The sequence below is a fragment of the Anomaloglossus baeobatrachus genome, chromosome 2 (assembly GCF_048569485.1).
Source record: "Anomaloglossus baeobatrachus isolate aAnoBae1 chromosome 2, aAnoBae1.hap1, whole genome shotgun sequence".
Classification (NCBI taxonomy): domain Eukaryota; kingdom Metazoa; phylum Chordata; class Amphibia; order Anura; family Aromobatidae; genus Anomaloglossus; species Anomaloglossus baeobatrachus.
This window is the reverse complement of record NC_134354.1, coordinates 35043225-35055280: the sequence shown is the minus strand read 5'-3', so window position 1 is coordinate 35055280 and position 12056 is coordinate 35043225. Positions and strand designations below refer to the sequence as shown.

General features: G+C 49.1%; 1 protein-coding gene across 2 annotated transcripts in view; it reads right to left on the bottom strand.

The window, feature by feature from the left end:
• Window positions 1–2789: 2789 nt before the first annotated feature.
• VPS26C (VPS26 endosomal protein sorting factor C) overlaps window positions 2790–12056 on the bottom strand; it is a 45431-nt gene continuing 36164 nt past the window's right edge. For both annotated transcript variants that reach the window (XM_075332909.1, XM_075332906.1), the window contains exons 6-9: window positions 7661–7735; window positions 4853–5003; window positions 3127–3279; window positions 2790–3027 (exon numbers count right to left, since the gene is read on the bottom strand). In XM_075332909.1, the coding sequence (XP_075189024.1) occupies window positions 2945–3027; window positions 3127–3279; window positions 4853–5003; window positions 7661–7735 (462 nt within the window). In that variant the 3' untranslated portion in view covers window positions 2790–2944. The remainder of the gene's footprint in view (window positions 3028–3126; window positions 3280–4852; window positions 5004–7660; window positions 7736–12056) is intronic.

The following is a 12056-nucleotide window of genomic DNA, read 5'->3' as shown; positions in this document are numbered from 1 at the left end:
GGCGTGATTGAGCCCGGCCGGAATCTGAGCCCCTCTGAGCCTTTTGAGCCCTTTTGGACGAGGACAATTGGGACCTGCCCGAGCCTGGGAAGGACCAACCTCGACTGTCCCTCCAGGACAGCATTACTAGGGTAAGTCGCAATGCAGACATTGCGAGGTTAAGGACACCACCTGCGGCACAGATGTACATGTGCTCAAGACCAGCTGCGCAAGCGCAGCTGAAATAGGTTAGAGTGCCCATAAGGCTGCGAATGCCGGAGCAACCGACACGCTGATAGCTTCACAGACAGATTTCAACCAGAGGTCCATCTGTCTGTCAATGGCATCTTTAAGTGAAGTCCCATCTTCACTGCAACTATGGATCTAGCCGCAAGCCTGGAGATTGGGGGATCCACCTTTGGACCCTGGGTCTAGCGCTTTACCACGTCAGGTGAAAGGGATAACGTGTATCCTTAAAACGTTTGGAGAAAACGCTTATCTGGTAAGCGTGGTGTTTCTGAACTGCTTCTCTGAAGTCAGCGCCAGAACTGAAAAAGGATTTCTCCTGCTGTGAAGCTGACTCTTCCAATGGGGGAGCTGAGGGAGAAATATCCAACATTCCATTGATGGACGCTATAAGATCATTTACTATGGCGTCACCATCCGGTGTATCCGGATTGAGAGCGGTGTCAGGACCAAAGCCCTGATCAGCTACGTCTGCCTCATCATACAGAGAGTCCTCCTGCTGGGACCTTGACCAGTGATGAAGCCGAGCGCCGCACCCAGCGAGCTAGCTTAGGCTGTCTGGGACTGCCGTCCGTGTCAGAGCCTTCACCCTGGAATGCCTGGGACCCCCCCGGAGCACTGATTACGTTCCAGATGAGGGTGGCCAGGGAGCATTAATCAAGATTGCCCATGGCCTGTCTGGACTGCAAAGTCTCTATCCCATGACAATCCATCAGCCGAAACTGCAACTCCGTCCCTGTCCCTGGACAGGGTTCACGGATGGTTCCTTTGGCCACCTCTAGTAGAGACCCCGGCTGACCAAGTGCTACAGGGGAGCTTGCACACAATGGGGGTCAGTGGAACCTGCCGGTGGAACAGTATCACATGCGGGAAAAACAGCATAGGAAGCCTTGTTGCTTTTTTGCTGCTGTATTCAATCCATCCCTGCAATGTATTAGCATACAAGCATAAACACTTCAGCACATGCAATACAAGCAGCATAGAAAGCCTGTGCCTTGGCACTCTTGCTTTTTTTTTTTTTTTGCTGCTGTTGTCCAGCCATCTAGGAGAATATAGCCCAGAGTAGCGACCGTACAGTGCAATGTATAGCATACAAGCATCAGTACAAATGAACACTTCAGCACCTGCAATACAAGCAGCCTATAAAGCCTGTGCCTTGGCACCCATGCTTTTTTGCTGCTGCTGTCCAGCCCTCTAGGAGAATATAGCCAAGAGTAGCGACCGTACAGTGCAATGTATAGCATACAAGCATCAGTACAAATGAACACTTCAGCACATGCAATACAAGCAGCCTAGAAAAAACCTGTGCCTTAGCACCCTTGCTTTTTTGCTGCTGTTATCTCGCCATCTAGGAGGGCATATAGCCAAAGATAGCGACCTACAGTGCAGTGTATAGCATACAAGCATCAAATACAAATGGACACTTCGGTATTTAGTGGGGTCAGCACTTCAGGTGCTGCTTACCGCCCGCCTACAACGCGGGTATGTGGTCGCCAGAGCCCTGTGTTGGTTGCCCAGAGCATGTCTCCGTTCCCCATCTCGGACTGCGTGCAGGAATGGCTGCCGGCGTCCTTCTCCAGCTCGTGTGACGAGGGGCGGGCCGTGGGCGTGCCCCAGACAAGAGCGGGAAACTGGCGTCCCACTGTGTCCAGTGAAGGGGGCTGGAGAATGCAAAGCAGACTCCAGCCCTCTGCGCTGACTGTGTGTACAGCGTCCCGCCTCTCCCCTGACTGGCAGGGCTGGAGGCGGGAACGAAACGAAAACTAGGCCGCAAAGCCGGGGACTCGAGTAATAAGCGCGGCCGTCCATGTGCACGGCCAGCGCGGAAGTCCCCGGCGCACCACAAGTCCCAGCCGCGCCACAATGTAAAAAACACCCAGCAGCGGCCGGCGCGGCAGTTCCCAATACATAAATTCACTCAGCTAAGCTGCAGTGAATAATAGCACGAGCGCACCGCGCTGTTACCCCCGGCGCACTAACACTCCCAGCAATGCTGGTGTGTGTGTGCGCGCTCCCGGGGACACAGAGTACCTTAATGTAGCAGGGCCTGTCCCTGACGATACTCAGCTCCATATCCAGCAGGTTCTCTGGGTCTGTGGATGGAGCCCGGTCTCAGTGCCTGGAGACCTGTAAGATCCCACTTCGCCCAGAGCCCTGAGGGGGGATGGGGAAGGAAAACAGCATGTGGGCTCCAGCCTCCGTACCCGCAATGGGTACCTCAACCTTAACAAACACCCGACAAAAGTGGGGTGAGAAGGGAGCATGCTGGGGGCCCCATATGGGCCCACTTTTCTTCCATCCGACATAGTCAGCAGCTGCTGCTGACTAAAAACAGTGGAGCTATGCGTGGATGTCTGACCTCCTTCGCACAAAGCAGAAAACTGGTGAGCCAGTGATCCCACTGGGGGTGTATAGCCAGAAGGGGAGGGGCCTTACACTTTTTAGTGTAATGCTTTGTGTGGCCTCCGGAGGCAGTAGCTATACACCCAATCGTCTGGGTCTCCCAATGGAGCGCCGAAGAAATATTGAATTTTAGCAGTATATAAAATTACTCCAGAGAACACTTGTATAACAATTTTCCATTTTTTTTATTTTTTATTTTTTTTAAAGTTGTAATTGAGGAGTTAGTTGAAAACATCCCAAATCTTTGACGATACAAAAAAAAAAAAAAAATACAATAATGGGCAAAAATGAATTTGGCTCCACGTGTTAGTAAGTATTAAATTCTATACAACTTGAGAGGGAAGTTCTCTGTGATGAGATGATCGTCCTGAAGAACCACGACAATGTTGACTTCAAACTCTGCGGAGGACAGGAGGCAGCCATCACCATCAGGTTATTACAGAGACCATGCGATCCGCCTGATTCCACAGTTATATCATATGCAAAGAGAAAACCTACCTATTTTGAAGTTGGTAGTTTCCAGAGTCGGACAGGTGAATAATCTGGGAAATACCATATAGATGGGAATGGGGAGACCCCGGCACACATCTCCCTCCGCTATCTGAATGTTCTGTATTTCGGTGGCATCTCTGGCGTAACCTTCCGCACAACCTTGAATCGGAAGCAAAAAAATTTCTCCACATCATCACCGCATAATTTCAATAAACATTCTGTACGGATTAATTTCTTATTTCTCATCCTGCACCATGTTCATTAAGGACGTGCGCAGGCGAGTAAAGTGACCTGCCGCAGATTTCACATCCACAACACTGAGTAGTTAACGCTGAGGACTTAATATCATCCAGGGTCTGGCGTGGAAAAAAACGCTTTCACTAAGTGGGGATATACCCCAACTGATAAAATGGTGACTACATACAGCCACCACCAGGGGGAGCTCACAGATCCATGCGCGCCAGTATTCAGTAAGCTGTAGGCAGTTACAGTCTCCTTCAACTCTATGCAGGCGATTTAAGCCATTCATGACTGGCATTTTTTATTTTGCTCTTTTTCTCCTGAGAACCTATGATATTTATATTTCAGGGATTCAAAAAAAATATTTTTTTTCCTTGTTCAGTGGAGGGCGCTGTGTAAGAGTTTTTTTTTCAATGCTGTGAGCCACTGTTTCTGTAGGTGATATTTCTGTTCATGCACAATGTTTTGATCACTTTTTATACCCTTTATTTTCGGGAAGAGAGATTACTGAAACAATGACTGGCTTGCGCACACACACACACACCACACACACACCACACACACACACCACACACACACACCACACACACACCACACACACACACCACACACACACCACACACACACCACACACACACCACACACACACCACACACACACCACACACACACCACACACACACCACACACACACCACACACAGCGATAATATAAATGCTGCTGCCAGAGATTAACAGCAGCATCCAAAGTGTTTATAGCAGCGATCAGAGCCCCTGATAAGAGGTAGGTGCTGGCTGTATAAAAGGTACAGTCACACATAACGAGATCGCTAGCGAGATCGCAGCTGAGTCACGGTTTCTGTGACGCAGTAGCGATCCCGTTAGCGATCTCGTTATGTGTGACACCTACCAGCGATCAGGCCCCTGCTGTGAGATCTCTAGTTGTTACAGAATGGTCCAGGCCATTTTCTTCAAAGGTGATGTTCTGCTGGGCAGGACACATCACTGTGTTTGACACTGTGTGACAGGGTGACAGTGACTGCTGAGATCGTTATACAGGTCGCTACTGCGACCTGTATTGTTCCTGCATCGCTGGTAAGATCTGACTGTGTGACATCTCACCTGCGACCTCCCAGCGACTTACCTGCGATCTCTATCAGGTCGCATCGTTTTCGGGATCGCTGGTAAGTCGTTGTATGTGACTGGGCCTTTACACAGATGCCTCACCTCCTGATCTCGCACCTAACAGTCCGTAAACAAACATCCTACGTGGGGAACGTTGTTTGATTCACTGGCTACAATGTACGGACTTGCAACAAGTGCAAACTACTGGGCTAGTAGCAAAACTACACATCCCAGCAGTCTGTGCTGTGACAGTATTTTGCAGTCCGTGTTAGTTGGGCCAGTAGCCTCAGTTGGACCGGTTTCTTTGCGTTGCGTTTGATCTACCTCCCCTGATGGCGCAGTCTCTGTTCCCGGTGGCTGTACACTCACCGCATGTCTCCACCCGGACCAGTTGCAGCTCGATACTCTTGATGGCGACCTCTGACGTCTCAACCTGGAGCTCCCCGGTTAGGGGCTGAGTGATGACGCAGTTGGTGGAGTCCAGATGTCCTCTGATGAGAAACCGAGGCAGCGATGTTCTCTGCAAGACACACAGATCACACATTTACAAAGGAATGGGACAGACGTCAGTACAATATAATCCATATAGATTACATTTTCCTCCCCGGCCACTGCTGGTCGTCTCCTTATTATGTACAGGTTTAATATATGTTCTATATGAGCCTTATACATGAGCCACGTTCTGAGTGCTCAGCTCTGCAGCCTCTCCCCATCCCTGGGATTGTCCGTCCTCTACCAGTCTGCAGGCTCTGGACTTATCTCTTCCCAGGTCCGGTTCTGATTAATGATCCTGGACAGGCTTGTTGTGACGCGGTACAGATCGGGAGCAGCTACTCTTCATCAATGGCCGAGGTGCAAGGTGGACTGGCAGCAATTGCACAGCTGGTTTTGCTTTATATGTTCCTTACATACTGTACTGCTGAAATGTGCACTTATCTTTTTAAAAGGGGTGTATATATAAAATATATGAGATGCATATTCCATCCACACATCAGCAGAGGGCAGCACTGGACCGTACTCCAGTACAAAAGATTTCAAAGCGAGCGTCGTTCCTTAAGAGTTTGACTTAAAACATGGTTGAAATGAGGCAGAACCTGGAACCACAGATACAATCCCTGGACCTACGGCCGCCGGCAGCTGATACATACCGTGAGACACTATTGTACGAACGCCCCTGCTGAGATACTGTTACTGCACCACAATCAAGGCAGATCAGAGTGACGCATGGAGGCATCTAGTGCAGGGGTGGGCAAACAAGATTCCTGAGGGGCCACATGAGAGAGTGACTGCTGTGAAGGGCTGAAGCAATAGGCTGAAGTGAATCCTGCTCAATATTAACATTAATTTCTATTTTATAATCTCAATTGTATTAATGTTGAGCAGAATTAAGCATGCTTGAACCCCCTATATACAGCATGAGCCCTCACATAGCCCCGTACATAAAGGATGAGCGCACACAGAGGTCCCCTATACAGTGTCCACCCATATCCTGTCCACCGCCATTAACTTGAGAACGGCGGCAGCTATAGGCATAGAAGTGGTGTCTAGGTATAGTAAAGTAGCCATGCGCTATGCAATGAAACCACCTATAGCGCCACCTGGTGGAAAACAACGGAGTTAGCATTTTTATCTTGAAAACAGAACGAGATCGAGAAAAGAAAAAAAGAATTAAAAAAAATTGTAGAGCATCATCAATTCAATACGAATCGACACCTTGCGTACAGAAATGCTATGATATGAAACCCATGACCCCCCAAAACATTGAATGCTGGTCACGCATATGGCGCTCATTTAACTTTGATGCTCAAAGTGACCCCCGTCAGCTGCAATGCACATCTGGACTCTGCACAGCATACTGTATCTTGCTGCACGTTGTGCAATATGGTAGGTGACACGTTTGCACAAGCATCTGTGATACGTGGTCGTAGGTCCTGCAATGTTGGTGGAGGGGTCGCATACACCTGCTGTTTGATGTGACCTCACAGAAGGAAGTCCAATGGGGTCAGGTCAGGTGAGCGGAGGCCGCTCCACACAGCCAACATACTCTAATCACAGCATTTCTGTATGCAAGGTGTCGATTTGTATTGAATTGATGATGCCCTGCAACTTTGTAATTCACTTTATTTCTCTAATCTCGTTCCGTTTGAGATAAAAAATGCTAACTCCGTTGTTTTCCACCAGGTGGTGCTATAGGTGGTTTCATTGTGTAGCGCATGGCTACTTTACTATACCTAAACACCACTTCTATGCCTATAGCTGCCGCCGTTCTCAAGTTAATGGTGGTGGACAGGTATGGGTGGACAAAGCCACTCATATACATTATAAGCCCCCATGCAGCCTCCTACATACATGCAAACATCCCATACACACCATTCTACCATTGCTCCCATTCCCCAGGTGTTCTGCTCCGGCCTCAGTGGCACTGATGCTCCGCACAACACCCACCAAGGTGTTCACCATTGTTTGCTTCCCGTGAAGGCAAACGGCACTAACATTGGGGAGCGGGCAGCAGCTGACTGGCATAGTGCGGGCCACTGTTTTCAACTCTTTGGCTATCTCAGTCTGCAAGACTGACTAACAGCAACAAGGGCCGGATGAGGCCCGTGGGCCACACTTTGCCCAGCACTAGTTTAGTATGTCACTGAGCAAGGCGACCCTTCTTTTTTGGGACTTTCTGATGTTAGGTGGCATCGCTGGGTCGGCAGCTGATCACCTGCATCCTGGACCGGTTTCTTCTTCTCCAATGTTAGGGCTGCCAATAATGCCAACTTATTAGAGGGCTTAAAAAATAAAATCCCATGTACTCGTAGGGCCACTGAAGTCCTCAATCTCTTTTTAAAATATCACATTCTATAATAATAATAATAAATGTTGCAATTTGGACATAGGCGGGGCATTATTTATAAATTCATTTCTTTTACCTTTTCAGTAAATTTTACATGTATATTAGCCACAATGAATAGATCAGTGCCCTATATATTATATTGAAGTGTCTAATGAGTGTGTGCAAAGGCCATTGTGAAGGGAGTAGGAGCTGTGATATCAGCTATTATGAATGGTGGAGCCTGTGTAAACATCACTTGGAGATGCCGAACTGGACCCAGATTTAGATGGTCCAGGATCCATCCAGAGAAATAGTGAACCGCCGTCAGCCATGATTTCCTAGCTCACACCTACCTCTTTAACGTTCTGCAAAGTCTCTGGTGTTATAGTGAAGTCGACCGGGCTCGGGGTCTGTTTTCCCTTCTGTGGCTGAAATACAGAAAATGAATGGAGGATTAACAATGTACAAAAGGGAGGGCGCTCCGATGTCATCACCAGGTCATATAGTAGAATATAGGATTTCCCCACCCAATATAGCCAGTTATTCCCCATGCACATGATAGGTGGATAACTTGCTGATCGCTAGGGGTCTGACCTTCAGGACCACCAGGAATCCCAAAATTAGAGCTAGGTAACCTGAGAATGGGGTTTTGCAGCCCCACGATGAATGGTGCAGACACTCTGGAAGCCCCATAGACAATAATTCATATGGAATCAGAGAGCCGTGCACATCGCTCCACTATTTCCACAAGTCCCAACTATTTAATCCTCAGTGATTAGCATCTTATCCCTGATCACCGTCCTAGGGGGTAACTTGCAATTTTGGAAATCGGCTTTTGCACTTGTGAAATAAATTAATTTCTACAATTTCCAAATGTACTTTTCCTTTCAATTTCTCACAATTGTCCTCAGTGAATGAAAACTCCACATGGGCATGTTTGGCCATCAACTAGGCCATAGCTACAGCAGTTTGTATGAATACATGGCCAGTATACGGTAGCATCTTCCCACTGGAGCCACCACACTGATGTTATAGTAATATACCGACGGACTGAATATATAATAATAAATAATAATTTCATTCATTTATATAGCGCTATTAATTCCACAGCGCATTACATACATCAGGAACGCTGTCCCCATTGGGGCTCACAATCTAGAGTCCCTATCAGTATGTCTTTGGAGTGTGGGAGGAAACCGGAGAACCTGGAGGAAACCCATGCAAACACGGGGAGAACATACAAACTCCTTGCATATGTTGTCCTTGGTGGGACTTGAACCCAGGACCCCAGCGCTGCAAGACTGCAGTGCTAACCACTGAGCCACCGTGCCGCCCCGGAGCTATCAGCACCACCACTTCCATTACTGACACCCTAGGCATTGGTTCACATTGTGGTGAAGACGCCGGCACAGCGCAGAATCGTTATCACAGGAGATTGATGGGCAGCATGACGCTGCATGCAACACTGAGACTATGGAGTCTGCAGCAGAGGCCGTGTGAGCAGAGCCGGACTGTACGGTCAGGGATGTGTAAATGTAGGAATATTGCGGTATGTGGAGATTTACATCTGCACAAAGTCAGTGGCCCAGACAGTTCGCAGAATTGGATGTATTGTCTCAATGGTGAAGCCAAGTGACCAAGAAAAGTGAAAATGTCATTTATGTGAAAAATGGTTGTCACATTTTGTAATGCGCACACCAGATTTTATGAGGGGTTTTTTTTTTTTTTTCTTCATTAAGGAAGATTTCTACCCAAAAGTTAAAATTTGACAGATATCAGAAAGAAAGAAAAAGAAGGGAATTTTGTTTACTTACCGTAAATTCCTTTTCTTCTAGCTCTAATTGGGAGACCCAGACAATTGGGGTGTATAGCTACTGCCTCCAGAGGCCACACAAAGTATTACACTTAAAAGTGTAAGGCCCCTCCCCTTCTGCCTATACACCCCCCGTGGGATCACGGGCTCCTCAGTTTTAGTGCAAAAGCAAGAAGGAGGAAAGCCAATAAACTGGTTTAAAGCAAATTCAATCCGAAGGAATATCGGAGAACTGAAACCATTCAACATGAACAACATGTATATACAAAAAAACAGGGGCGGGTGCTGGGTCTCCCAATTAGAGCTAGAAGAAAAGGAATTTACGGTAAGTAAACAAAATTCCCTTCTTCTTTGTCGCTCTATTGGGAGACCCAGACAATTGGGATGTCCAAAAGCAATCCCTGGGTGGGTAAATAATACCTCGTAGTAGAGCCGTAAAACGGCCCCTTCCTACAAGTGGGCAACTGCCGCCTGAAGGACTCGTCTGCCTATGCTGGCATCCGCCGAAGCATAGGCATGCACCTGATAGTGTTTCGTGAAAGTGTGGAGGCTGGACCAGGTAGCCGCCTGACACACATGCTGAGCCGTAGCCTGGTGCCTCAAAGCCCAGGACGCACCCACAGCTCTGGTAGAATGGGCCTTCAGCCCTGAGGGAACCGTAAGCCCCGCAGAACGATAAGCTCGAGAATTGGTTCCTTGATCCACCGAGCCGGGCTTGATTTGGAAGCCTGCGACCCTTTACGCTGGCTAGCGACAAGGACAAGAATGCATCCGAGCGGCGCAGGGGCGCCGTACGATAGATGTAGAGTCTGAGTGTTCTCACCAGATCTAATCAAGTGCAAATCCTTTTCACATTGGTGAACTGGATGAGGACAAACAGAGGGTACGGGGATACCCTGATTGAGATGAAAGGGGGGAAACCACCTTAGAGATAAATTCCGGAACCGGACGCAGAACCCCTTGACCTGGTGAGACACCGGGAAGGGGGCCTTGCACGACAATGCTGCCCGGACAGACACTCTCCGAAGTGAAGTGACTGCCACAAGGAAAACCACTTTCTGCGAAAGGCGTGAGAGGGAAAAAACTCTCATAGGCTCGAATGGTGGTTTCTGAAGAACCATCAGCACTCTGTTCAAATCACAGGGTTCTAACAGTCGTTTGTAAGGAGGGACTAATCGGCAAACCCCCTGCAGGAACGTGCGTACCTGAGGAAGTGTTGCTAGGCGCTTCTGAGAAAATACAGAGAGCGCTGAGATTTGTCCCTTAAGGGAGCCGAGCGACAAACCTTTTTCCAAACCGGATTGCAGGAAGGAAAGAAAGTAGGCAAGGCAAATGGCCAGGGAGAAACTCCCTGAGCAGAGCACCAAGATAAGAATATCTTCCACGTTCTGTGGTAGATCTTGGCAGATGTGGGTTTTCTGGCCTGTCTCATAGTGGTAATGACCTCTTGAGATAACCCTGCAGATGCTAGGATCCAGGACTCAATGGCCACACCGTCAGGTTGAGGGCCGCAGAATTCAGATGGAAAAACGGCCCTTGAGACAGCAAGTCTGGTCGGTCTGGTAGAGCCCACGGTTGGCCTACCGCGAGATGCCACAGATCCGGGTACCACGACCTCGTTGGCCCGTCTGGAGCGACGAGGATGGCGCGGCGGCAGTCGGACCTTATCTTGCGTAACACTCTGGGCAACAGTGCCAGAGGAGGAAACACATAAGGGAGTTGAAACTGCGACCAATCCTGAACTAAGGCGTCTGCCGCCAGAGCTCTGTGATCTTGAGACCGTGCCATGAATGTTGGGACCTTGTTGTTGTGCCGGGACGCCATTAGGTCGACGTCCGGCATCTCCCAGCGGCAACAGATCTCCTGAAACACGTCCGGGTGAAGAGACCATTCCCCTGCGTCCATGCCCTGGCGACTGAGAAAATCTGCTTCCCAGTTTTCTACGCCCGGGATGTGAACTGCGGATATGGTGGAAATTCGGTACTGCTTGCCTTCCAGCCACTGCTGGAAGGCTTGTAGGGCAAGATACACTGCCCTGATTTCCAGAACATTGATCTGAAGGGTGGACTCCTGCTGAGTCCACGTACCTTGAGCCCTGTGGTGGAGAAAAACTGCTCCCCACCCTGACAGACTCGCGTCCGTTGTGACCACCGCCCAGGATGGGGGTAGGAAAGGCTTTCCTTTTGACAATGAGGTGGGAAGAAGCCACTACTGAAGAGAATCCTTGGCCGCCTGAGAAAGGGAGACGTTCCTGTGTAGGGACGTCGACTTCCCGTCCCATTGGCGGAGAATGTCCCATTGTAGTGGACGCAGATGAAACTGCGCGAAAGGGACTGCCTCCATTGCTGCTACCATCTTCCCTAGGAAGTGCATGAGGCGTCTCAAGGGGTGCGACTGGCCCTGAAGGAGAGATTGCACCCCTGTCTGTAGTGAACGCTGTTTGTTCAGCGGAAGCATCACTATCGCTGAGAGAGTATGAAACTCCATGCCAAGATATGTCAGCGATTGGGTCGGGGTCAGATTTGACTTTGAAAAGTTGATGATCCACCCGAAACTCTGGAGAGTCTCCAGTGCAACGTTCAGGCTGTGTTGGCATGCCTCTTGAGAGGGTGCCTTTACAAGTAGATCGTCCAAGTAAGGGATCACAGAGTGACCCTGAGAGTGCAGGACTGCTACTACTGCTGCCATGACCTTGGTGAAGACCCGTGGGGCTGTCGCCAGACCGAAAGGCAGGGCTACGAACTGAAGGTGTTCGTCTCCTATAACGAAGCGTAGAAAAACGCTGGTGCTCTGGAGCAATCGGCACGTGGAGATAAGCATCCATGATGTCTATTGATGCTAGGAAATCTCCTTGAGACATTGAGGCGATGACGGAGCGGAGGGATTCCATCCGGAACCGCCTGGTTTTCACATGCTTGTTGAGCAGTTTTAGGTCC